General features: G+C 39.0%; 3 protein-coding genes across 9 annotated transcripts in view; all 3 read left to right on the top strand.

Annotated features, from left to right (window-relative positions):
- The first annotated feature begins 302 nt into the window (after nt 1–302).
- zgc:92275 (cholesterol 7-desaturase nvd) lies at nt 303–15,727 on the top strand. The gene is made up of 8 exons (XM_060891627.1): nt 303–899; nt 4,971–5,159; nt 5,403–5,581; nt 5,773–5,898; nt 6,765–6,884; nt 8,360–8,536; nt 11,546–11,731; nt 12,595–15,727. The coding sequence occupies exons 1-7, from the start codon at nt 476–478 to the stop codon at nt 11,705–11,707; spliced, it is 1,377 nt and encodes a 458-aa protein (XP_060747610.1). The 5' UTR covers nt 303–475; the 3' UTR covers nt 11,708–11,731; nt 12,595–15,727.
- Nucleotides 15,728–16,788: 1,061 nt separating this feature from the next.
- On the top strand, nt 16,789–18,176 carry LOC132859921 (uncharacterized). The gene has a single exon (XM_060890900.1). It carries the CDS (start codon nt 16,926–16,928, stop codon nt 17,796–17,798), a length of 873 nt encoding a protein of 290 aa, XP_060746883.1. The 5' UTR covers nt 16,789–16,925; the 3' UTR covers nt 17,799–18,176.
- A 5,282-nt stretch (nt 18,177–23,458) lies between these two features.
- Nucleotides 23,459–26,676, top strand: part of grin1a (glutamate receptor, ionotropic, N-methyl D-aspartate 1a) — a 30,960-nt gene continuing 27,742 nt past the window's right edge. For 3 of the 7 annotated variants that reach the window (XM_060891444.1, XM_060891445.1, XM_060891449.1), the window contains exon 1: nt 23,461–24,135. In XM_060891444.1, the coding sequence (XP_060747427.1) occupies nt 23,887–24,135 (249 nt within the window). In that variant the 5' untranslated portion in view covers nt 23,461–23,886. Of the gene's footprint in view, nt 24,136–26,676 lie in introns of all 7 variants that reach the window. The other 4 variants (XM_060891450.1, XM_060891446.1, XM_060891448.1 and 1 more) reach the window with 3 other exon arrangements.

Genomic DNA, 26,676 nt, shown 5'->3' with positions numbered 1-26,676 from the left:
GACATATTGTCACCCATGTCTCACTGATCAAGGCACAGGTTTTATTCAATCTTATGGACCACCACATATACTTATAACTATACTATACCTTAAATAAAAATACATACAAAACCTACACCCTTAATGGTATCATTTCAATAAGAGGAGATTTTGCTGGTCCTCTAAACACTCGAACGAAATCCTATATGTATTGTTTCTTGCTGTCGCAGTAACACAAACATTGTCGACCAGGATCTAAACATCACATCACATCACATCACATCACATCACATCACATCACATCACACACACACACACACACACACACGCACAAACAATGCTCGCGCCTCTCCTAGGTTACATTATAATATTGGGGAAATGCGTGACGTCACAGCTTACAAATAACGTGCACACGCGAAGACGCACGGGCGCTTTGGCGGTAATTGATCTTTACGCCGGTGTGACAGTGTGTGACTTGCACTGATCGAGCTGCATCATGGAGAGTTCTAGGCTCATCAAGGTGTGCGCCGGGGTCGCTATAGCTTTCACCGCAACCGTCCTGATACACATGCGAGACCCGTCCGACGTGCTGGACAGCGGTTACGGTTACCCCGAGCTGTGGCGGAAAACCGGCCTGGCTGGAGCTCCGGCGCGCGCTGCGGCGTGCATCGTAGCGGGCACTCTGCTTCTGGCAGCTGGCTGGCTTTACCGTCTCCTGTTCGCGCCTCTGGAACTCCTGCGGAATCCGGACGATGTTGGATACGTGGCTGAAGACGGGCGCTCACGAGCCCGCGCTGCCAACGAGGTGCGGCGGAGGCGCAAGACCGGAGAACTGCCTCCAGTTTACCCGAACGGCTGGTACCGGATCCTGGATTCGCACATGCTGGAGCGGGGAGACGTCAAGAGCGTTACCGTTTTGGGTATGTAGTGTGTAGATAACTAGCTAAACGGCGCACGCGAGGTTTTTACGCACTTAACACTCCAACACGAGCGTGTGTGAAAACGTGACTTAACGAGATCTCCATTCGTCACTGTGCAAAGACGTCTGTTCTTGGCCCAAAATGTGATGTAGTAATAAATATCTGTCCAACTTCAGTAAAACGTCCAGGCAGTCATCACTGTGTACCACTTTAATCCCTGTACCCTTATAAATAAATAAATAAATAAATAAATATATTCCCCTGGTGATTAGCACATCCTGCTGAATCTGAGCTGTGCTGTATAAATAGCTCTCCTCACCCAGTTTTGCAATCATCTGCCCGTTTTGAGGTCATTTCAATAACTGGCACTAGCTGCTCAAATATGGAGTCAGACTGAGATCTATAACGTTAAAAAATGAGTCATGAAACATAAAGTCTCGGTTTTATGTTGCAAAAATATTGAGACGTCCCTAACTCAAGGTTTCCACATTCATTCACTTGTAATACCATATTTTTTGCTCCTGCTCTTTTTGTTCTGTAAGGTGCAGTGATGGGGATTCCGACTCTTTTCACTGAGTCAGATCACTAATACGAACCGACTCTTTCGGCTGCCAATTGACTCGTTGCCGTTCTTCTCTAAACAGGACACAATTCTGACCAGTCAGCGTTTTTTTTTTTTTTTTGTTGCAAAATGAGCAAATATGGAGTCTGATTGTGATCATGGTATATCGATGGATAAAAAAGAATCATAACGTGAGCCTCAGGATTAGTTTTGGAAAACATTTAGATATTCCATAGAGGTAAGATTTTTTGAAAAAGTCCTAATTATTTTGTAATAGCTTATATTTCTTTCTCTTGATTTTTTCCCTTTGTGTGTGTATGTGTATGTGTGTATATGTGTGTGTGTGTGTGTATGTGCGTGTGTGTGAATGTGTGTGTGTGTATGTGTATGTGTGTGTGCGTGTATGTGTGTGTGAATGTGTGTGTGAATGTGTGTGTGTGCGTGTATGTGTGTGTGTGCGTGTATGTGTATGTGTGTGTATGTGTGCGTGTATGTGTGTATGTGTGTGTGTGTGTGTGTGCGTGTATGTGTGTGTATATGTGTGTGTGTGTATGTGTGTGTGTGAATGTGTGTATGTGTGTGTATGTATGTGTGTGTATATGTGGGTGTGTATGTGTGTGTGCGTGTATGTGTGTGTATGTGTGTGTATGTGCGTGTGTGTGTGTGTGTATATGTGTATGTGTGTGTATGTGTGTGTATATGTGTGTGTGCGTGTATGTGGTTTCATTCATGCAAGTTGGCCTTCAGTGTACACCTATTAAACATTACCTAGAGATCCAGGACTAACCAATGCCAACTAGTCACAAGTGTAAGAGCTGTGATCAATGCATTATATTTACACAGTGAAGGTCACTGACTGGAAATGTCAGAACACACCCAGAGCCTGATAAAACTTTCATCACAAAATAGACTTCATAACAAGCTGCTTTCACTTAACATTATTTTTGACATACAGTTATTTAATAAAAGTTATTTAAAAAAGGATTGATTTTTAAGTTCTTATTCATAGAATAATAAAATAATATTGCCCTACATACAGTATTTGACCTCTTACATCTCTTATAGACTCAGAAGCACATTCCTTATACCAATCAGATCAATACTAAACATGGGTTTATAATACTGTATATGTGCATGTAAATTATTATCAACAATTAATTCTAATGTAAACATAAATATAAATATGATTCTATTTCAGAAGTGAAATAAAAGTGTCAAAAACATTCCCTTTACATACATATGCTAAGAATTCAGATTAGGGATAATTTCCAAATGTATTTTCTAAAATGTTGGGAGTTAGTTATTAAAAATCCGACAATATGCATATCAGACAGTTATTTCAGTTTAAATGTGACGGAGTGAAAAGCATCTCCACGATCAATCATCGTGCATCAAACTGAAGATCCTCTGGCTCCTGTTGTGCCACAGATACTGCTTAAATTACTGACTGAATGCAACCTCGCTACATAAAATTGAGGATTAAGCTGTTTGATTTTGAATCTCGTCACCAAGGCGGTTCAGCGTCTTTAGTTACCTCGTGTGCTTTATTCTGTTTTTGCTTCCAGGAAGGTTGCTTTGGAGAGTGTTATAAACAATCTGAGGAACCTTTTCTTTTGTCATTAAGGGACGCAAATGTACCCTGGCTGGTTAGAAACGTCACGTTTCTCCTCTGGATTTCCTTCAAGAAGATCTGGCTGTGGCTCAAGTTGCATAATACAAAACAATGCACAATGAATAAGATGAATAAGATGAATGTTTAGTTTGTTTAGCTTCAATACATCTTCATCTGCTCAAACAAACAAGCTTTAAAGCTTTAACTTTCCATGCCATCACTCCTGTCATCCTATTGTGCATCCCACGTGCAAAATAAAGACATGTAGATTAAGGAATCATGATATAAGCACAAAGTTTCTTCATGACAGTAGTGTGGTGGTTTGAAATGTTGAAACATTGTCTGCATTTAAAAGCTTAATGGGCCGTGGAAATCAGATAAGTGGTTACGGGCTATGAAAGGATGAATGAATAAAACATGGTTTCACTTCATAGTGCTGTAGAGGGTTGTTAATTTCACCCTAGGGACAGTTCTGAGGGAATATGATTTAATTAGGGATTAAGAGGTACGTTAAGAGAGGAGTTATTGATTGAGAAGCCTCCAGGAAGCGCAGAATTAAAGAGACACCATCTATTTTTTTTTATTTGTCATGTACACAGTTATATACAGCATACATCTTGCTGTGGAATGAAAATTCAGCCTACTGTGTGGAGAAATAAACTTTTCACGAAATTAAATTAAAAGTAAGAATAAGTGCAAATAAGAAGAAATTAGGGGGGCACGGTGGCTTAGTGGTTAGCACGTTCGCCTCACACCTCCAGGGTTGGGGGTTCGATTCCCGCCTCCGCCTTGTGTGTGTGGAGTTTACATTTTCTCCCCGTGCCTCGAGGGTTTCCTCCGGGTACTCCGGTTTCCTCCCCCGGTCCAAAGACATGCATGGTAGGTTGATTGACATCTCTGGAAAATTGTCCGTAGTGTGTGAGTGCGTGAGTGAATGAGTGTGTGTGTGCCCTGCGATGGGTTGGCACTCCGTCCAGGGTGTATCCTGCCTTGATGCCCGATGACGCCTGAGATAGGCACAGACTCCCCGTGACCCGAGGTAGTTCAGATAAGCGGTAGAAAATGAGTGAGTGAGTGAGTGAGAAGAAGAAATTAGAATTGAAATATATATTTGAATATAAAGTTATAATATAAATATAAAATAATATATTTGTTCTAATAAAATTTTGATCAGTAAAGGTGGCTGGTAGTGTCTTCAAAATGAAATAAATATTTTATTTCTTACATCATTAAAAGACTTTGGGTTTAATTGAGTGTACAATGTTATGAATATGTAATAATACACTAAAGTCAAAGTCAGATTTAATTCTATTCTTTATATTGAAAATGACCTAGGTTAACCAATGTGTATAGCATTAAAACAATACCTATAACAATCATCATCATCATTATCATCATCATCATCATCATCATCATCATCATCATCATCATCATCATCATCAAATTTAAAACTTTTTCTACAGCCGGTCAAATACCAAAGTTAAAAAATAACAGAGTTTTTTGTTGGACTATTCCAAAGTTTATTGTCAGATTCATTGAAAGCACAATCACCTCTAAGCTTCAGTCTAGATTTGGGATCCGTTAGTAGCACTTGATCATATTACAAGATCTTATAATATCAGTAATCAACTGGCAACATTAAAAGTCTTATCTGTAGTTTGCACCGAACGTTGCCCTTTTCACCTGTAGTGTCTGTTACACTGATTTTTTTTCTCACCTTAAATCCTGTGTAGTTGATGATTGGAGAAGCGTGACCACTGACTCACTGCTGCCCTCTTCAGATTACTTTGGATGGAAAACTGAAGCATGTTTTTGAGAATAGCGTTTGGCCGATTTCCAGCAGAAGACAAGTCCGTCTCCCAAGTCATAACTTCCTTGTTTGCTTTTGTCTTCTCAGGTGAGCAGGTGGCTGTGTTCCGTGCTCAGAATGGGAAGGTCCATGTGGTGGATGCCTACTGCCCTCACCTAGGGGCCAACCTGGCTGTAGGGGGCCGAGTGGTGGGCAACTGTATAGAATGTCCCTTCCACGGGTGGCAGTTTCGAGGAGAGGATGGAAAGTGTGTCAGGATTCCATACGCTGAAAAGGGTACGTAGATATATATATATATATATATATATATATATATATATATATATATATATATATATATATATATATATGTATAGATATATAGAGATAGATAGATAGATAGATAGATAGATAGATAGTGTATGGAAAAGGGAATGGATGCCCAGTGGGTGTACAAGTATGTGATTGGATATTATCTATCTTGCTAGCTAGCTAGTGCTATTATTTAACTCTAACACCTCTGTATTTTTATTTGTACAGTGCCGGAGTTTGCTAAGGTTCGCTGCTGGCTGAGCTGTGAGATTAACGAGCAGATCTTGGTTTGGTTCCACTGTGACGGAGAGGAACCAAGCTGGACAGTTCCAGAGCAGAAGGAGATCACCAATCAGGAGTGGGTTTACCGAGGACGCACAGAGCACTTCATCAATGCTCACATAGAGGTAATGTTACATGCTAGGAGGCATACAATTCACCAAGGTAAAAAGGACAACTGAGGCTCTCTAGATAATGTTGTACATCTAATTCTGCTCCCAATAAACTGATTGAGCAGTAATGCACAAATGATTTTAAATTAGACTTAGAAAAACAGCAGAAGTCTATCACATCACTTGGACATGTTTAACCTGTGTAGGAGATACCAGAGAACGCTGCAGACATCGCTCACCTCGCTCACCTACACACACCGGGTATCGTGAGTGGCGTGGATCTGCGTTACACCAACAGTAAGACCTGGGAGTTCATCCGCCATGACTGGAAGGTGAGCAAGCCTGAATGTGATCCTACACACTCCTATGTCACTTTATTAAATCAGAGGTCTTGAGTATTCTTCGAAACAGCACGTGTTTAACAGGTTTATTTCAACCACACACCCGATTCCAGCTTTCTATATAAATCAGGTGCAATGGAAACTGTTGAATGGTTGTATACTCCATATAGTTCTCACTCACTCATTTTCTACCGCTCATCCGAACTACCTCGGGTCACGGGACCCTGTGCCTATCTCAGGCGTCATTGGGCATCAAGGCAAGGATACACCCTGGATGGAGTGCCAACCCATCGCAGGGCACACACACTCTCATTCACTCACGCAATCACACACTACGGACAATTTTCCAGAGATGCCAATCAACCTACCATGCATGTCTTTGGACCGGGGGAGGAAACCGGAGTACCCGGAGGAAACCCCCGAGGCACGGGGAGAACATGCAAACTCCACACACACAAGGTGGAGGTGGGAATCGAACCCCCAACCCTGGAGGTGTGAGGCGAACGTGCTAACCACTAAGCCACATTGCCCCCCCCACCATATAGCTGGAAACGGTAATTCTGTAATTCTGGATTATTGTCCGTTGATTATAACCGCATGCTTCTAAGTGTTCTATTCTTTTCATAATACTCAATGTGGTCATCAGTTGGCGGTCAAGTTAAGATTAAATTTCAGATTAAATCTCATGTACACTCAACCTTCTGCTCACTTATACTGACACTGTAATTAACCTCCTGCCATTTGCTTAGTGACTCATCATGTAGACTAGTGGATATAGTCACAACACTTCTTGTCTAGCATCATCGTGTTCATCGCAGTGCCTTCACTTTGACGTGTGTATGTGTGTTTTCTCTTAGGTGGAATGGAATCCAGAGCCAGAGCCTAATAAGCACTGTTCTCAGATGTTAGTGAAGCATGCTCTGACTGTATTTGGACGTCACTGGCCTCTCTTGGACGTGAATGTAGTGGCCAGACAGGTAATGCTACATATGACCAGCAGGGGGCAGCAGCGAGCTATGGAATATCATGCTGATTTAAGCTCTTAGATGATGGCACTGAAATGCTTACAGAAATGCTGTCATAGAAAATTACTCAAAACCAGTGCTGTGGTATCATCCAGCAACAAAAACGCCTGAGACTTATGAATCATTGCGAATTATGATTCTTTCTTATAAATCTTCAGAATTATGTTCTGTTTTAGAAAACGAATCAGATTATTTTCCTCTGGAAAAATCTATGTAAATGAACACCTTGTAAGGTCACATGGGCAGATATGCACATCAGATACGTATGTCTCAAGCTCGTGCAAGAAATAAGACACGTTGGTGGTCAATATGAGCTTAAATATCATGTCCTTAGCAATGGAATTGTATTATCGACGATCACTGGCCTGCTTCATCTTTAATGCAGATTGTTGTTCAGTGTAACATACACTAGTGTGTGTATGTGTGTGTGTGTGTGTGTGTGTGTGTGTGTGAGTGTAGAAAGTCTCATAAAGCTCCGTTGCTGTTCCTTGTAATGCGTGTGGATGGATTTTCATTCATTCATTCATTCATTCATTCATCTTCTACCGCTTATCCAAACTACCTCGGGTCACGGGGAGCCTGTGTCTATCTCAGGCGTCATTGGGCATCAAGGCAGGATACACCCTGGACAGAGTGCCAACCGATCCCAACCCAACCCATCCCAACCCAACCCATGGATGGATTTTTTTTATTAAAATTCTCTTTAGAGCAAGTTTTAATCCAAAAACGAATGTTATAAAGAATAAATCAGGACGAGAATCCAACACGACAACACTTTCACATTAATGCAGGACCACTGAAGAGAGAGTTTTTCACATCTGCCCTTCACACACAATTTACCTTCAGCATTCTCTTATTTGTCTCTGTGTGTGATTGTGGTATCTTTGAAAAGCTCTAGCGTGTAACCATGGTGATGCTAATTATACGCAGTAATATGTGGGAGACGTGTCAGTGCTCAAGGCTGCACAGGAGCGAGTGTGTGTGTGTGTGAGTGTGAGCGTGTGAGAAGAAGTGAAGCTGAAGGCCGTTTGACTGAAAGCAGCATGCTCAGAAGAAGTGCTGCAGTCACGTCGTCCATGATAACGAACATGAGGAAGGATATGAGGAAGGAGCAGGACAACATGCTAGGGTTCTATCTAGAAAATTTTAAACCATTCAAGGTTGAACCCTTTTATTAAGCATGTGCAGTACAATTTATGAAGATATAATACTCTTGGAGCCTTGCTGTTATAGGAAAATAATCAAGTGTGTAAGTTGGAGTAATGCGGCCTGATGTGCAGCGGCGAGTCTTACACTTTTACCACCAGGAAGTGGATTGTTTCCCTGTAGCATCACATCCCTTGGTGTTTCATTCCTCTTTTTTGCAATATGTTAACAAAAGCACATTAAAATAAATCTGTGATAGGAAGTGTGTGTCTTCTCTGTAGGTCGGTCCAGGTGTAGTGTTCCTGCTGTTTAATCACAAATTCCTGGGTCATGGTGTGATCTTACACTGTGTGACCCCGGTGGAGCCACTGCTGCAGTGTGTGTCGCACTCCATCTTCTACCAGAGCAACATTCCTCCACTGGTGCCAAAATTTATCCTTCGAGCAGAGTGTATACAGGTAACTTGTGCCAAACAAACATCTGCACTGTGTGACATCACTGACAGCAGTGTGTGTGTGTGTGTGTGTGTGTGTGTGTGTGTGTGTGTGTGTGTGTTTGCTATCCCAACATTCACATAACAAATTAGCTAATAAATTAGTCTAAGTAGCAAAGTTAGCTAGTGACTTGTGATCCATTGATATGGGAAGTTTTACAATGGTCTGTTGTCTTGTGTAGTTTTATAGTGATCCAGTGCCTTGTGGAGTTTTACAGTGATCTAATGCCTTGTGTAGTTTTACAGTGATCCAGTGCCTTGTGTAGTTTTACAGTGATCCATTGATTCAGTGATTCATTTGCTGAAGTATTTCTACAATGATTCAGTGACTTAGGAACATAGTTTTACAGTGAACCGATGTTTTACAGTGATCCATTACCTTGTGTAGTTTTACAGTGATCCACTGGCTTGTGTAGTTTTACAGTGATCCAGTGCCTTGTGTAGTTTTACAGTGATCCACTGCCTTGTGGAGTTTTACAGTGATCCAGTGCCTTGTGTAGTTTTACAGTGATCCACTGCCTTGTGGAGTTTTACAGTGATCCAGTGCCTTGTGTAGTTTTACAGTGATCCAGTGCCTTGTGTAGTTTTACAGTGATCCACTGCCTTGTGGAGTTTTACAGTGATCCAGTGCCTTGTGTAGTTTTACAGTGATCCACTGCCTTGTGTAGTTTTACAGTGATCCACTGCCTTGTGGAGTTTTACAGTGATCCAGTGCCTTGTGTAGTTTTACAGTGATCCACTGCCTTGTGGAGTTTTACAGTGATCCAGTGCCTTGTGTAGTTTTACAGTGATCCAGTGCCTTGTGTAGTTTTACAGTGATCCACTGCCTTGTGTAGTTTTACAGTGATCCAGTGCCTTGTGTAGTTTTACAGTGATCCACTGTTTTGTGTAGTTTTACAGTGATCCACTGCCTTGTGTAGTTTTACAGTGATCCACTGCTTTGTGTAGTTTTACAGTGATTCAGTGCCTTGTGGAGTTTTATAGTGATCCACTGCCTTGTGTATTTTTTCAGTGATCCAGTGCCTTGTGTAGTTTTACAGTGATCCACTGCCTTGTGTAGTTTTACAGTGATCCACTGCCTTGTGTAGTTTTACAGTGATCCACTGCCTTGTCGCGTTTTATAATGATCCACTGGTTTGTGGAGTTTTACAGTGATCCAGTGCCTTGTGGAGTTTTACAGTGATCCAGTGCCTTGTGGAGTTTTACAGTGATCCAGTGCCTTGTGTAGATTTACAGTGATTCAGTGACTCTTTTTGTTTTTCAGTGTTTTAGTGACATATGCAGTGATACAGCCATCCAGACATACAGATAGTTTCACAGATAACCATTACATTAACATAATTTTACAGTAATCATGAGTCTTTCATAGTTTTTCAGTCATTCAGTTGCATTTTTACAGTTTATTTTCTACGCAGTGATCTAGCGACATGCAATTTTACAGCAAAAAATGTAATTCTGTAGTTGTACAGCGATCCAGTGACTTTTCATTTGTACATCTCAGTCACATCTAGCCTAGACTAAACTGTCATCCATTTTCTGTCCCATGAGAGCTTGATCTGGTCTGTTGTCTTGTGTAGTTTTATAGTGATCCAGTGCCTTGTGGAGTTTTACAGTGATCTAATGCCTTGTGTAGTTTTACAGTGATCCAGTGCCTTGTGTAGTTTTACAGTGATCCATTGATTCAGTGATTCATTTGCTGAAGTATTTCTACAATGATTCAGTGACTTAGGAACATAGTTTTACAGTGAACCGATGTTTTACAGTGATCCATTACCTTGTGTAGTTTTACAGTGATCCACTGGCTTGTGTAGTTTTACAGTGATCCACTGGCTTGTGTAGTTTTACAGTTATCCACTGCCTTGTGTAGTTTTACAGTGATCCACTGCCTTGTGGAGTTTTACAGTGATCCACTGCCTTGTGTAGTTTTACAGTGATCCACTGCCTTGTGGAGTTTTACAGTGATCCAGTGCCTTGTGTAGTTTTACAGTGATCCACTGCCTTGTGTAGTTTTACAGCGATCCAGTGCCTTGTGTAGTTTTACAGTGATCCAGTGCCTTGTGTAGTTTTACAGTGATCCACTGCCTTGTGGAGTTTTACAGTGATCCAGTGCCTTGTGTAGTTTTACAGTGATCCACTGCCTTGTGTAGTTTTACAGTGATCCAGTGCCTTGTGTAGTTTTACAGTGATCCACTGTTTTGTGTAGTTTTACAGTGATCCACTGCCTTGTGTAGTTTTACAGTGATCCACTGCTTTGTGTAGTTTTACAGTGATTCAGTGCCTTGTGGAGTTTTATAGTGATCCACTGCCTTGTGTATTTTTTCAGTGATCCAGTGCCTTGTGTAGTTTTACAGTGATCCACTGCCTTGTGTAGTTTTACAGTGATCCACTGCCTTGTGTAGTTTTACAGTGATCCACTGCCTTGTCGCGTTTTATAATGATCCACTGGTTTGTGGAGTTTTACAGTGATCCAGTGCCTTGTGGAGTTTTACAGTGATCCAGTGCCTTGTGGAGTTTTACAGTGATCCAGTGCCTTGTGTAGATTTACAGTGATTCAGTGACTCTTTTTGTTTTTCAGTGTTTTAGTGACATATGCAGTGATACAGCCATCCAGACATACAGATAGTTTCACAGATAACCATTACATTAACATAATTTTACAGTAATCATGAGTCTTTCATAGTTTTTCAGTCATTCAGTTGCATTTTTACAGTTTATTTTCTACGCAGTGATCTAGCGACATGCAATTTTACAGCAAAAAATGTAATTCTGTAGTTGTACAGCGATCCAGTGACTTTTCATTTGTACATCTCAGTCACATCTAGCCTAGACTAAACTGTCATCCATTTTCTGTCCCATGAGAGCTTGAGAAGGATCTAGAACCGTAACATGGCATGAAAATGAAGTGTCCAGACAGACAAACGCTGCAGTTTTTCCTAATCGGTAATCAAGTCATCAGTCGTCTCTTTCCTTGCAGTTTGAGCGAGACGTGATGATCTGGAACAATAAGAAGTATATTTCTAAACCAGTGCTGGTGAAAGAGGACTCGGCCATCCAGAAACACCGGCGCTGGTACAGTCAGTTCTACAGCGAGAACAGCCCACGTCTGCGCTTCCAAAACGACACAATGGACTTCTAATCAAACACATGGACCGGACTCAAGGTAACATTTACATCTATAGAGATACTTTTTTGGGAATATCGTATTTACGTTTTAGTAAAACCTGCACTCTAAAATACGGTTTAATTTAATTGTTCGTTTAACACTTACACAGTCAGTGATTAAATTAATTTATCAACACTCTCATGTAGGACTGTGTTACATTTTATTAAGTCATAAAAACCATTCATAACCAATGACTAAAAGCATAATGCATTATAACCACACCACTGTCATTTCAGTTATTTCATCTATTATTCACGAACGTTATTTAAGTCGGATTCGTTCTTGACGGTGATGAATATTAAATCTATAGTGACAGCAAATTGATGGCTTTGCTGCAGTCTTTTAACATTACTGTCACTGTCAATAACAAAAACTATTCATTTTCATCTTTCATTTTTTTCTCCTTTTTGGTCTTTTCTCAGACATAAATATTAGGAGCAGATTGTAAAAAAAAATATGTCATGTAATGTAAAAAAGTATAATGTGATTGATTGGGAACAGATTTCATAAAATGGGTGGTATAAATAATGAACAGTGAAAAAGAGAGAGGAAAAAGTGAAAAAACAGTTTCTAATGACAGTGACTGTGGTATGTATGTATATATATATATATCTTTTTAAATCCTCACTTCTAAATAATAATAGCTTATAATTCTTTGTGATAAATGTGGTACTGATTACAGAGTAGCATTGAAAAGTGGGAAAGAAATGTTCCTATGTATAAAGACAGACCATTCTAGGAAACATTAATCTTGAACACAAGCTTAACAGAAAGTGTAACAATAGTTTGTATTGTTATTCACCTATGTATCAAAGTACCTTATAGCTGTTATGTTATTTATCCTTTTTCCTACTATACAGATGTTATGCAGCTGTTCAATCACGGATCCTTGTAATGGTCCTTCCCAGACCTGAAACACATCGAGATGAGCCGATGATCTTAAAATATTCGAATGTTCCTCAATCAGAACAGAACATCTCAAAAACCCAAGAGGACGCCATAATGGTAGCAGATTATTTCCTTCCAGTTTTTAAGGACCGTTAAGTCCTCGTTGAAGTGCCTGAAAGGACCGTGAATCATTAATACAAGTGCTAACTTTTTCTTGCACTGTGAGAATCACTGTAGCTCGACTTTATTGCATATCGCATTGTAATCAGGGGAATTTAACACATCACAACACATCGCACACTGAAGAGCTCTTCCATCTAATGCAAGCAATAACAGCTGACGGGCCAGAAGACGAACCGAAGCCAGAAGACTCAATCATTTCTACACTGTGAATTACAAGGACGTCCTCTTGGTATTACTAAAATACAGGGCTTGAATTGGTGCAGCAATCTCCGTAAATACATACAGCCGCATTGATGTGTGTATCATGAAGGATTCTATACACGCCTCACTGCATCGTAAAGCCTGATACAGCTATCTCATTCTTAATTAATAGTAAGCTGTTATTTAGAAATAATATCAAAGGAGGCGTGGTCTCGGTGCCTGTCTGAACCATAGTATTTAAAATCGCCGGCTTTAATAATACCCACGATATATATTGTATAATTAAGCATGAGTCAACTTGGATGTTATCTCAGAACGGAAAATGTACAATGCTCACAGTTTCTCATAAAGTAAAGAACAACATTTATCCGTTTATAGATTATAACGTTAAACCACAAAGCCCTGAAGACTCTGTTAGAAAACCTCCACATTTTTAAAGCACTGACGCTGGAGAATCCTTCCAAAAATACTACAGAAAACCTAATGCATTTATATATAAATCTGTGATCTGACTTGCATCTGGTACAAATAAATAATAAATGATCGCTATATATTTTAAATATAAATATTTATAAACACTTAAATATGTATTACTGTACACTGTAGCTACATAGCATTCAGGACATAAAGGTTTAAAGCCAATAGAATCCGGTATACAGTTTGAGTGTTTGAGTTTTCAGTGTGTTGAATGACTTCATTACAATATGCCAGAGCATGCACTAAAAGCGTGCAGTGTTTGATAAAGCTAGATAACTACTGAACTGTTATCTAACCATTTTTTTTTAAAAAGCTAACAGTGGTGTTTGTCCTTGTGCGCAGCCAGACTACTTGCTGTTGCTCATTTGCCCTGTTTGCAACAAAGAGAGAAATAATTTTGCCCATTATTTTTGTACATGGGATATGGCTGATACCTCAAACTAGCATTTCTACACTATTCTCTACACTAAATGGAAATACTGTATGTTTGCTTTAAATATTCTCACTCACTCACTCATTTTCTACCGCTTATCCGAACTACCTCGGGTCACGGGGAGCCTGTGCCAATTTCAGGCGTCATCGGGCGTCAAGGCAGGATACACCCTGGACGGAGTGCCAACCCATCGCAGGGCACACACACACTCTCATTCACTCACGCAATCACACACTACGGACAATTTTCCAGAGATGCCAATCAATGCCATGCATGTCTTTGGACCGGGGGGGAGGAAACCGGAGTACCCGGAGGAAACCCCCGAGGCACGGGGAGAACATGCAAACTCCACACACACAAGGCGGAGGCGGGAATCGAACCCCCAACCCTGGAGGTGTGAGGCGAACGTGCTAACCACTAAGCCACCGTGCCACCCTGCTTTAAATATTGTTTTATGGTATTCATGGCTTACAGAAATCACTGACAGTCACTGACGGTATTAAATCAACTGGTCTTAGACGTATAAGCTCGCTACCACAGTATGGTCGAATCCACGATTCTGATTGGTTGGTGCGTATTAAGTTATTTTCTATAACCGCTGCTCTGACAACTGAAAAATATAAATCGCAGGATTTTATTAACACATTTGTTTAAATATATGATCATTTCTGTAGTAAAATGACGTATACTATTCTGATATGATTTGTTTTCTGTAAGGAGCCGTTTATAAGACATTGATGGAAGGAGTCTCCAGTACAAGTCATTACATTTCCAATATTAAAACTAGTTTATAACTGCTATCATTTAAACGACGACGTGACTTGACATTAAATGTAAATATAAATGGATAAAAAACATTAAAAATGATAAATGCGGTTATTAGAAAACAATCACACAATGATGTTATATCTTTTTATATATAAATATCTTGTTTCTTAATGTTAGAATTGTCTTAATGAACTCTTGTGATTAGACGTTCTTCGTTATTCCACAAAGCTTTATGTATTGTTGCACATGCCGTAACTGTACCGTACGTCTGCTCGCACACACTGTAGTCTTCATTTCAGAACGTTCTTCGTGGTAAAAATCAATATGAAATCAGTCACGTATAATTTTACGGCTGTTCCCGTTAGGATCGTGTGTACTGGATGGAGGGAAAAAATCTTATTTCACAAGTTAATGACCCATTAGTAATGTCTTTCAGCGGCTGTTATAACAAATCTCTTGTCATGAATCCCAGACAGTGAGCAGGTTTGTTTGGTAACAACAATGTTACATCTCAGCCTGTGTCCTGACACTAAATGGTGTTAATATCTTATGTTACAACAAGATGAGCCCATTATGATAAGTGCCATGTGCTGCGTCTGAGGCTCTGAATACATTTCAAATGTCATTCAACTAGAACAAGAGAGAGAAAGAGAGAGAGGGAAAGAGAGAGAGAGAGAGAGAGGTGCATGATTGGTTATTGTCCTGAGCATTGTCAGCATGCAGATGTTGCCTGATGAAATTAGCTTCTGTAGAGCAGAAGTATCAGCTAAAGTGCATTAAGGGATCCTTTGCTTACACACCTGACTGCACGACATGACTCTCTCTGTCTCTCTCTCTCTTTCGCTCTCTCTTTCTCACTCACTCACTCACTCTTTATCCATCTCTTGCTATTTGTGTGCTCTGCGTCTATGCAGCCAACACATTGAGCCTGAGAACTGCAGCGCCGCAGGCGAGCGAAACAGTGTTCGTTCTTATTGCCTTGTCATCTTGATTGATTTATATAAATCTATTTTGTGTTGTTTTGAGGTGAATCAAACAGGTTTCTATACAGGTTAATATATGATAATGCAATATAACAGCACTGATTGTACAATGCAGTAAATGCAGAACATTGGTTTAAAAAGGTTCTGCTTTGAATATAAAGACCTTTTACTGGAGTGAAATTGTTAATAACAACTGTGTGTACAATGACTACAAAATATCTATCTATCTATCTATCTATCTATCTATCTATCTATCTATCTATCTATCTATCTATCTATCCATCCATCGATTGCTCTTACCATCCATCCGTCCATCCATCCATCCATCCATCCATCCATCCATCCAGCCATCCAGCCATCTATCTATCTATCTATCTATCTATCTATCTATCTATCTATCTATCTATCTATCTATCCATCCATTTATCCATCCATCATATATTCAAGTACTACCCCTCCTTCACTGAACTATCCATCCACATATTCAATAATTTTTTCCATCTCTTCATCCATCCATCCATCCATCCATCCATCCATCCATCCATTCATTCATCCAGCCATCCATCCATCCATCCATCCATCCATATATTGATCATATAATCAAGTTCTACTCCTCGATTACTGAAATATCTATCCATATACCCTACAATCCATCCATTCATCCATCTATATATTCATCATATATTCAGGTTCTACTCCACATAACCTACACTATATATCCACATACCATCCAATCTATCTATCTATCTATCTATCTATCTATCTATCTATCTATCTATCTATCTATCTATCTATCTAATTCCTCTTTGAGAAATATTATGCATATCATATTTTTGTAAATGGATGTCACAGAAAATGATTCTTAAATAAACCAGTGAACTGTAAGTTGCTTGCCTCTGATCTTTAGCCCCCACGTATTTTCTACAAGCATACACAATTCAAAAAAGAATCAAAGTGATTCAGCAAAGAAACGCCTGCTTTTTCACACTGACCTTATTCATTCTTTCAGAGGTCAGAACCTTGATTATTTTGACTCAGTCCCAGACGGCTTTCAAACAGCTCCGCCTTTATAGTGATAAGCAAGCAAGAATAAATAATGCGCCTTCCTTCTAGCACTACACTGGAGTCAGTCTTGCATCAGCAAGTTTGAAAGGTTACAGAAGATAGAAAATCTTTACCTGGAAAAGTTAAAGGCTTGGTGAGCTACTTTACAAAACAGGACACTTTTTTCTGGAAATGTGTTTCTCTCTCTGGAGCCATGAACCCCGATGTGTCTCATACTGGAAATCTAGATCAGGACATAAAACCTGGATGTACCTGCAGTTCAGATTTAGTAAATCCCTGTGTTCAATTAATTTCAAATCATCTTGATCATGGAATAACACCAGGAAGCACTGGGATTAAAGAGGAGCCATGTTTGAGTGTTGAAAACCCCACGGTTTCAGCTACAGATGGACCAAACATGAGTGAAATTCACCCAAGGGAGTGTTTGGCTCAAGAATCTTTGCTTAATGAACATTTTAATATCCTATGTCCTGATGAAAGTGGGAATGCAGTGTCAAGGACAGAGAGGACAGGTGGTGGGACCAGTAGGACACTTGGCTGTTTGAATCAGGAACCTACCGACTCTGCTGTAGACGAATGCCCGATTTGCACCGAGCCTTATCGCTCTAAGGGTGACCACAGCGTTGCGCTGCTAAACTGTGACCATACCGTGTGCCAGCGCTGCTTAGCCATCATGCTCAAGCAGGCAGCAGACTGTTCTCGTGTACAGTGCCCCTTGTGTCGGCAGAAAACCCCACTTCTACAGTGGCAGATTCACAGGCATCAGGAGGAACTCATATTCAGTCCTAGTCCTCAAAGCTTTACATCGCAGGCAGAACCAGAAGTCAGTACAGGGATCTGTTTGACTCTGGGGCAGCATTTGCTGGTGCGGGCTGAGACGGCTCGAATTTGTGGATGTTTCCAGTATCCTCGTGGACTTATACAGGCCATCCGACGCATGCAGAGACGCTGCCGGTGCTGCTATGTAGCGTTGCTCCTGATGCTGTATATGGTAGAGCTGAGCTTTCTGATGCTTGTCTTTTTGCCCGTCCTTGTGCTTGTTCTTCTGTTCACTCTCGCAACCTAGATTGAGGACAGTGACCCAGTGCAAAGCAAAAGCAAGGCCTTCCTGTTGCAGAATGTGTGAATTATAAACATATGCAGGCTTGAAATATGAACTTAAAGGAGCAATATGTGATTTTAGCATACTGCAGAAGCAGTAAAACTCTTCTTTCCAACCCATCTTCACTTCCTCTGTTCCAAACAGATTATTTTTCCTTGACTATGATTCATTGTCTTGTTCTAGAAAAGAACTTTCAGTATTTAAAAGTATGGGTTATGAAATTAAAGCAGCAGTATGTAATTCTTAAGCCTGTTTATATGCATGCGCTAATCATAATTTTACACAATTAAAAATGTGCAATGTGGCAAAAAAAACATTTTGTAATGTAGCATGCTTTAGCATATATATATTATGATGAATCCCACACAAAATGAACAGAGACGCGAACTAACACGATAGAAACTGTAGTTATTTTAAATGGACATTTCATCCATTTCCGGAGGTGGAGCTTAATTCTTGCGTCTTAAATAAAAGCCAGAAATACAAAATATAGCCATGCTTATATATTTATATATTTATATAAACATGTATATAGGTATATAAACATGTTTAAACATTGCAGACTGCATCTTTTATTGATTTACCCCATTTTATGTACTTAGGAAGATATACATTAACCTTAAAACTAGATTTAATTTCAGCTTTTTGAAAATAAATAAATAAATAAACAAATGAGGGCAAATGCACAAATGAGGACAATGATTTTTTGTGTGTGTCTAGAACTTGATTTGAGAACATTTCTGTTCTGGTGTGAAGTATTGCTCTCTGCTGCTCAGCGTCCTAGTTTTTGGAGGAACAGATTTGACATAATTTATAACCATAGCAACCCTCTGAAGTTGGTGCACAGCCACAGCAATTCGGTGGACTTGACAGACAATGTCCTTTTACCCTTTACGACTGTGTGATCCTACTTTCTGATCTGACAAAAATTATTTGGATTCGAACAAGACTTCTGCTAGGATACATGGCACAGTTTTCACATATTTAGAATTTAGTTTGATTTGAAATGTTAACCCTTTTTTAAAACACTTTTGGAGGGTCATTTATGGCTATTTTTAGTAAAATAAAAACACACAAGTTGAGTTTGTCATCTCAGTGCAGTGTTTCTGGCCAAGGTTTACAAACTTTCTAGTCAAATGAAGTGAAAATATCTTTGGTTCAGACTCAACCTCAGATTTAACTAGTAAATCTTTGATCAAGAATATATTATACTACAAGGGGGCACGGTGGCTTAGTGGTTAGCACGTTCGGGTTGGGGGTTCGATTCCCGCCTCCACCTTGTGTGTGTGGAGTTTACATGTTCTCCCCGTGCCTCGGGGGTTTCCTCCGGGTACTCCGGTTTCCTCCCCCGGTCCAAAGACATGCATGGTAGGTTGATTGGCATCTCTGGAAAATTGTCCATAGTGTGTGAGTGCATGAGTGAATGAGAGTGTGTGTGTGTGCCCTGCGATGGGTTGGCACTCCGTCCACGGTGTATCCTGCCTTGATGCCCAATGACGCCTGAGATAGGCACAGGCTCCCCGTGACCCGAGGTAGTTCGGATAAGCGGTAGAAGATGAGTGAATGAATGTTATACTACATATAATTTTTGTCAACTTTAAATATTTTAGACCTGTAAAAACACAGGAAGATTTTATTAAGTGATTTAATGGGATATAATATTTATCCTATTAAGTGATTTAATGGGATATAATATTTATCCTAATTTTCCTAAAAACCTCACAGTAAATCATCCTACACAGTAACTTACTGTACATACAAACGTATATGGAGGCTTTTAGTTCATTTAAATTTATGCTTTAATTTAGATTTCTGCTATAAGACTCGGACAATCCCAGACATGTGTCAGCGTTGCTTTCTGCCCCAATAAAAGGCAAAAATGGCTTATAGTCATTAATAATAAACTGCCCATCTGTGCAGTGCATCTTGAGTGCTGCAGCTTTTCTTTAAGGTTTTTAGAAGAAGCTGAAAATTCGTGCTTGGGTAAGAGTGGGAGTTTTAAAAAAAAAAGAAAGAAAGAAAGAAAGAAATGCTTCCCTCATGCTATTCGGTTTGATTTTTAGAGACACATCCTGTGAGGTCATTTTTATTTTCTGATTCCACAGACGTTTCTTTCTTGCTCTCCTTCTTTTCTCCTTTATCTCCTCTCTGCAGTAGGAGAAATCAGTACAGGGAAAGAGGTGTGTCAGCCTTCTCCCATAGAGTGCTTTACTATTCTTTACACTTGTGGGTGGTATGGTGTATGTATGTGTGTGTGTGTGTGTGTTCTTTGGCAGGAGCATCATTATATAACTGCTGCAGTGCAGCCTGGCCCAGCTGTATTGATGTGTCAAGCGGTGGGAGGGACACGAAGGTCTTGTCGCTTGCCCAGTCAGAGCGATCTATTCTGAGTGATCTCAACTCTTAAGAGCGAGGGAACACACTTCAGCACTTTCACACACTAAACCACTTATTCATAATGCATACCTCGAGTGTTAAGCTACAAAATGGCCTGGTGTTCTGAGATGTTTTTTTTTTTCTCTTTCCCATATCAGCCTAATATTAACCACCACTTGTAAACGCACAGGCGTACTCTATAAACTTTGCACGGTTATAAATAAAGTGCTCCCATGTGGTGCGCTGGCCTAATACATTATTTAAAGTTCACAGCGTAGCCTATCAAGATCAATTGCGACCCAATTCACAAATCCCCCATCGCTCTGATGGTGAAACACTCTGACATTCACAGTTTGACACTGGCAATCACGACAGGAGTCAGAAAACAGTTTATGTCCGAGGGGAAATTCAAATGAAATCTATGGATTACATTTTCATATTATATAAAAGTCATGACCATTTGAGGTCATTTATTTATCAATAAATTCATTTTTGCAAATTTACTGAAAGATTTTATTGTTACTTTGCTTGCTATATACACCAGAGCTGTTGATTTCTTAAATCTGATTTTACAGTAAGATTAATTTTCTTTCACATCACTTCACATCCAAAATTGTCAATTTAATTAAACAAACAAACAAGCAAAAAAAAAAACAGGACGTATATACAGAATTAACACACGAAAACATAAATGCTGACATAATAAGCATTCACAAGAATTCACAGAGACAACAGGGTGTAAAAGGGCAAACTAATCAATAGTAATAATAATAATAATAATAATAATAATAATAATAATAATAATAATAATAATAATAATAGGGCAAACTAATCAATAATAATAATAATAATAATAAAAGGGCAAACTAATCAAAAATAATAAACCAATGACAATTCAGAGGGCGGAGACTTGAACCGCAGTCCTGGGACAAGTCACAGTAATGAGCTGGATTTTTGTTGTCTGATTCACTTTAGGAAAAAAAAAAAAAAAGAAATTCTAGTGATGGAACAACTGTTTATAAGTCGGACAAAAAGAACAACCTGTCATTCATTGCTGGATTACTTGCATGAATCCACCATGTTATGGATAATTTTCCTATAACACCATAACCCATTGTTTTTTATATATATGTTCTACATCCAGAAATATTCTAAGGCTTGAATCAGCTCCTGCATGTTGCACAAGTACCATTTCATTTCATTAACACCCTGCGTTTACAAAATGCCTACACGAGAATACTTTGCAACTTCACACTCCGGGAGACAGCCTTGTTTCCTTGGCAACCATGATGTTTTTTCATCTCTCTTTTCTTCTTTATCATGAGCTATACTCTTAGCCCTGAGTGCATGTTACTTTTATGAAAGGACTCTTTGCTTTACCCTTTAATAAACCCTTTGATGTTAGTGCACAGAGGAAATGTAATACAGTAGAAGGACTGCGGAGGCATAATGATCAAAAATGAGCTTTCTGCTTAACATGTGTCTGAGAAGAAGATGACTAGATGGCTCTTGGCTGGGTTTGCTGTGTGATTGAAAATGTAGAAATATGGATGACTAGGTTACATAATTGAGCAGCTGTGCTTACAGGAATGATTCAGAAGCTCAAGGCTGGCAATTAACATTATGCAAGTTTCACGCAAATCCCTCACACACGTTATACACCTTAAATTACTTAATTCAGGTGAGAAAAATCACAGAATAATTTGTTTAAGCTGTCTCCCTGTGTAATTCGTAGACTGTAATAAAAATAAATCTGACACTGAGTCAGAATCCACACTGGTAAGTCTGAGACTTGAAACATTTGAGAATATTAGCTCTGTAAATTGTGATGATTATAGCATACATTTTGTGGAGGTCTGTTAACTTAAAGCAAACCTTTGAGTATGTGAGTATTCACAGGGGTTGCAGACTCACTGATCCACACACACTCTCTCCTAGATGAAAGAAGAGATGAAGAAAATGGATTTCACAGGATTTTACAGGACACAAATCATCCTTTCCATGTATCGTTAGATCTTCAGTTGAACGGTCAATGCTCCTTAGAGAACATCGGTACAATATGTACAACAAGTCACACCAAGTTTTTTCGTCGATTCAATCAACAACAGTTTCTTATATGTTACTATTTACTTGTCTACAAATGTATTTAATCGATTGTCTGCTATTTATTTAAACTGATATTTACAGTATATACAGTATATATACATCAGTATTGCCTTAAAGAGCAACCCTGAGACTGACACTAATACATTCTAGGTTTATGCAAAACAAGTCTAGATCCCATCTGCAACTTTATGCCAATGATCTTTTTATATAACGAACATGCACATTTTGTTCCTTATTAGTTATCTGCCAATGATCACTTTTTAATGAGATCTCATATACAGAGTATTTTTCCCTTTAGATTATTTTATTCCTCTTATAGTTATTTATTTATTTTAATTTGGTTTCGGTTCATAAAAAAAAAAAAATCAACCATATATTGGAGCTGCGCCTCAGTGAAGTGTGATCATTCACAACGCCAACGCAGAAAGTCGAGGAGCCGGGGGGCGCGCATAATAGCACGTGCACGAGCACTAGGCTGGAACGAGAGGTTCAAAATTTTTACTCACGCTTTCTCAACCTGACCAAAGCATTTTACACGTTTATTATTAGAGTGGTCGGCGTGACAACCTTGAAGGCATAGACATAAGAAGGGCTTCAACAGTGTGGGTAGGTTTGGCAACATTTTTTAGAAAATGGAAAAGATTTTGTCCCTGATTTAATAAACAAAAAAACAACAATCTCGTTACAAAAAAATGTTAACTGCATTGGTGTCTAGTTTTTTAGTGGAAAAACTAAAAAAAACAGTTTGTTTCTTACCCTTCTCCCAGGCTGTTTTTGGAATGAATTTGTACAGTGATTACATTTCAGTTTGGCACTACTGCGATGCACTGATGCAAGTGGGATGCAATACATTTGTGCGCCTCTTAAAGCAATAAATCATGCTATTTGACACGATAATAACATTTTGCACAGTAATTGCCCTACAATAATCTGTATTAAATGTGTATATAGTGAGCCAGTGCAGTGTGGAGTGTGTGTAATATTCATCGTCCACACATAAACATTCAGAATTGGTAAATATTTCAGGCAGGGATAAAACTTGAAATCCCACCAAACGATGCCACACCCACCACCCCTACGCCATTGGTTGTAAAGATGCATCCATAGACATCCATGCGTGGAAAGGAAAAGAACGGGTTGGGGAAAATTATGTCCCTGTTATCCCAGCATATCAGGCCAGCTGTCAGCAGCACCACGGACAGCAGCTCAGGTCGCTCGCGCCGCATCGCCTCTCACAGCGGACACGCAGTCACCATACAGCGCATCACACATTTATTTTGTTTGAAATAACATACATTTTGCCTGAACGAGCTGTAAAACCCGGTCAATGCGAAGAAGGTAATGCAAAAGGTTGCTCAGTGTGATAAAGGTAGCTTCAATGAAGCAAAGCAGCTCTAACCGTGTAGCTGATACGCGCAGACGCAAACGGAACGTCGGACCAGTGACCGTGTGCATTCCGCCGCAGTGAGCATGTACCTCGCACCCGGGATTTTCCACCTCTGAACAGTGTCCCCAGTGCTTTCCTGATTCCATACAGCACTATCTGAGGAGGATATCGGGTTTTTCCACCATGCGCATTTTTGTGATCTTGATTCTTCTGTCCTGCTCCTGCGCTCCAGGTGGCTGCGAGACGAAAATCGTGAACATCGGCGCGGTGCTGAGCCAAAAGCGCTACGAGCAGGTGTTTAAGGATGCGGTGAACCAAGCAAGCGTGGTGTACGGCAGAGACAGGTTTAAACTCAACGCCATCTCCGTCACGCACAAAGCCAACGCTATTCAGATGGCGCTGTCCGTATGTGAGGACCTCATCTCCAACCAGGTAGGTGCTGCTGGGCTCCGGCTCTTTTCCCCAGCCGTTTCTCCACCATCTATTCTCACTGAATGACAGGTAGGGAATTAACACGCAGGGCATTGTGGGATAAAGAAATGGAGTAGTGGTGAAAAAAACTTTTAACTTTATGAAAAGATCCAGAGGTCATCACTTAATTCTGAGTTCATGATGCAGCTGATGGACTGGAAACAATGCTACACATCTCCTCTGTGATGGATGGATCATTTCATGGATGAAAAGTTACACATGAAAAAAAAAAGGTTCAATCTTCCCCTCTAAAAATGTTTTTTTTGTTTTTTTGTGTTTTTTTTCTGGGAAAAATAAAGAAACTTGTTTTTTTTAGATTAATTTAAATGAGATATTTAACTAAATCTATTTTACTTTAAAAACTTTTACTTTACATCACACATATCAGTAGAATAATTATATATAAAAAAAAAAAATCCTGGAAAAAACATTCCAGTGTGTTCATGACATTCAAGAAATGTTCAAATATTTAACTTTAACAACCAGAATGACAAAATATATTTTTTAATATAATATAATATAATATAATATAATATAATATATTCTTCAGGACTGTTGAAACTGATCATGCAGTTGATTTGGGATGTAAAGATGGGATGTAATTCTTAATTTAATGAACAGATTAACTGGAGACAAATAATCAAGGATAGAAATATGTTTAAATAATACGAATAATGTTTTTATGTTTAATTACAATAACAAAAAATACTTAATTTGCTATATATAATTTTTTTAAAATAAAAAACAGCTATAAAGGTGAACACTATGAATGAAAGGGTTAAAATACATGAAAAATGTATAAAATGTATAAATAAATATTAAATATTTTAGATCTTGTGGGGGGAAAGATTAATTAATTAGGATAAAGGAATTAATACATTTGTAATTTGTGAAGAAATAATTTAGTAATTCACGAATTTGTGCATATTGAAGTGATTAAATTCACTGTTTAAATTCAGACTCAAAAATGTATCTTCACATTTATAAATGAATAAATAAATAAGCCTCAGTATCTAAGAATATACCAAGCTAAACATGTATATTTTTGTATTTCAGAATCTACAACACAACCTCGGATGCACAGAAATAATATTGTTGTACTGTAATTGTAGCACTTACTTCTATCCTGTTAACACAAGTATTATCTGTAATAATATCACTATTTTACTACCAGGTTCATTTACATAGAAAGGCTTGTACTCAGTGAGTCAGATAGTGATTCATAAAAGGACAGTAGTGAGGAAGTGACGGCCAAAGGAAACGTAAGGTCAGGATATGCATTTATTTTGTTTATGTAGGTTGAAGTCAAAGCATTTTGTTAAGAGGCTCAAAGATTAGTGAGTGCTTATATTGATCATAGCGTCAGTCTATCTGATCGACACATGACCCTCAGGTCAAGTGACATACAGTAGTGCTTTATAGTGATGCTCTCAAAGCTCACAAAGTCCACAAATGCGTGTGAGTATGTGTGTGGTTGTGTGTGTGTGTGTGTGTGTGTGTGTGTGTGTGTGTGTGTATAAATAGCACAAGTGCTACTTATTAAACAAACGTCATAATGATAAATAAAAATAATAAAAAGGGCCAAAACAACCCCAAATATTCATATACACATTTTTATTTTTGTCTGTTTTAGATGCAGCCTCTGAATAATGTGCTGAATAGTGTGACACATTAATTGAATTAATGTGGGTAATTAAAGGGTAAAATTATGTACTTTAAATCTATTTTGAAAGAACAATTAGTCCATTACTTTATATTCAGGAGTATGACTTTACAGACAAGAAATCCATTTCCTATTTTCTTTGCTATAGTAACAGAGTAATTCATTGTGGAAAATGAATGTTAAGCTGAAGGGTTAAGGGTTGAATACAATCTTTATTAATGTGGCATTTAAAAAAAATTAAAAAGATGTCCAAGAATGTAATAAATTGAGAAACATTTGATGTGCTCGGTGTCATGGATGTCGGAGGAATGATGCTGTATCCCTCAGTCTAACTCAGTGGTTTTTAACCAGAGACATTTGAAAAGACATTATGTCTGTTTTGACTTCGGTGCTTGGACCCCTAAATATATTAACTTTAATTAGGTGGAGAGAATCAGGATAAAAACGAAACACTGAATTGCATAAAGCACCACACGTCGTCTCTTACTGCACGAAGGACGCCAGATCTGTTTACTGTAGATTTTTTTTTAACCCAGAGGCAGTATGTTGATTATACAGTCAATGTTTGTTCGTGATTGGGGGCAGTCCAGAGTCAGCACTGTCTATACCTCTGTAGCACAGACGGATTTGGAGCTTGGTAAGAACACAGCTGCTCCAAAAGCAGTTAGGTGTAAAATTAATAGAGCGTGTGTGTTACAAACTGTTATATAAGGATGATTGTCACAGCTAGTTAAACTGGAGTGGAACTCTAGATGAGTCAAGAGCATGGTCTAGAAAACACAAGCTCTTGAAAGCTGTGATAAATGTGTATTTAGAATGAATGAGTAAAAAATTAAATG

Source organism: Tachysurus vachellii, chromosome 17 (assembly GCF_030014155.1).
Source record: "Tachysurus vachellii isolate PV-2020 chromosome 17, HZAU_Pvac_v1, whole genome shotgun sequence".
Taxonomy (NCBI): domain Eukaryota; kingdom Metazoa; phylum Chordata; class Actinopteri; order Siluriformes; family Bagridae; genus Tachysurus; species Tachysurus vachellii.
The sequence above is the reverse complement of the archived record's forward strand: the minus strand, read 5'-3'. Positions and strand labels throughout refer to the sequence as shown.

Coding starts and splice junctions, on each gene's coding strand:
- zgc:92275 (XM_060891627.1), top strand. CDS start 476: ATGGAGAGTTCTAGGCTCATCAAGGTGTGCGCCGGGGTCGCTATAGCT. Junction 5,160..5,402: donor GATTCCATACGCTGAAAAGG/GTACGTAGATAT, acceptor TTATTTGTACAG/TGCCGGAGTTTGCTAAGGTT. Junction 6,885..8,359: donor TGAATGTAGTGGCCAGACAG/GTAATGCTACAT, acceptor TCTTCTCTGTAG/GTCGGTCCAGGTGTAGTGTT.
- LOC132859921 (XM_060890900.1), top strand. CDS start 16,926: ATGAACCCCGATGTGTCTCATACTGGAAATCTAGATCAGGACATAAAA.